The sequence below is a fragment of the Cyprinodon variegatus genome, unplaced genomic scaffold (genome assembly GCF_000732505.1).
Source record: "Cyprinodon variegatus isolate N-32 unplaced genomic scaffold, C_variegatus-1.0 Scaffold568, whole genome shotgun sequence".
Lineage (NCBI taxonomy): Eukaryota > Metazoa > Chordata > Actinopteri > Cyprinodontiformes > Cyprinodontidae > Cyprinodon > Cyprinodon variegatus.
In genome coordinates, this window is record NW_015151021.1 from 145,750 (window position 1) to 146,565 (window position 816).

Sequence of the window (816 nt, forward strand, 5' to 3'; positions counted from 1 at the left end):
TTGTTAATAGTTACATAAGTTTTTATTCATCCTCCTTTAGACACCCAAAAACCCTATTTTATTCTCACAAAAGCCTTTTATCTTCCTCTTTCTTTAATGAAATTTGCCTTCCTTTTTTTCCCCATCAAAATGAATAAAAAAAAAATAAAGAAAACAATAAAAAATTTTCTGTGACAGGTTTCTTTTTAAATTAGGAAGCAAACTTTCTTTGCATTGAATCCTTTAAAGAAGCAGGAACAACTTTGTGCTTTCTGTCTCATCCCTTAGGTTGTAACTGAGTGGAAACAGTGAGCTGCCTCTTTAAGCGGAGTAGCCACATCATTAGGCTAATGGAGATTGGCTGCTGCTGCTGCTGGATGCCTGCTTCCAGTTTCCTGTTCGACCGTCCGGAGGGTTTGGATGTGCCCGAGCTCGCATTGAAACGGACACTCCCAGACGTCCTTCACTTTGGCAGGATAACAGCCTCCCTGTGAATAATACTTTCATTAGACTCACACACTGACATCTGTTCTGCACTACACACATAAACACAACAAACCAGCTGCTCAGTTTGCTGGACTGTGCGGGGAGCGGCCAAACTAACCTGACAGTGATGACATCAAACAGCCACCAAGGTAAGAATTTGTTCTTGTTTGGGAAACTTTTAAGAATTTTTTTGTATCAGGCACATTGTTTTTATATATTATGTCTAAATTCTTGTGAAAACACTAGAGTAAACATGCAGAATAAATGTTTCCCTTTTTTTAATGAAAATATCATAACAACTAAACATGTACATACTTATGCATGATTTTGCAAAATTGTAAACAACTCTGA

General features: G+C 37.5%; 1 protein-coding gene across 5 annotated transcripts in view; it reads left to right on the top strand.

Annotated features, from left to right (window-relative positions):
• Positions 1-816, top strand: part of hdac4 (histone deacetylase 4) — an 82,186-nt gene that overhangs the window by 7,578 nt on the left and 73,792 nt on the right. For all 5 annotated transcript variants that reach the window (XM_015391998.1, XM_015391994.1, XM_015391995.1 and 2 more), the window contains exon 2: positions 268-614. In XM_015391998.1, the coding sequence (XP_015247484.1) occupies positions 593-614 (22 nt within the window). In that variant the 5' untranslated portion in view covers positions 268-592. The remainder of the gene's footprint in view (positions 1-267; positions 615-816) is intronic.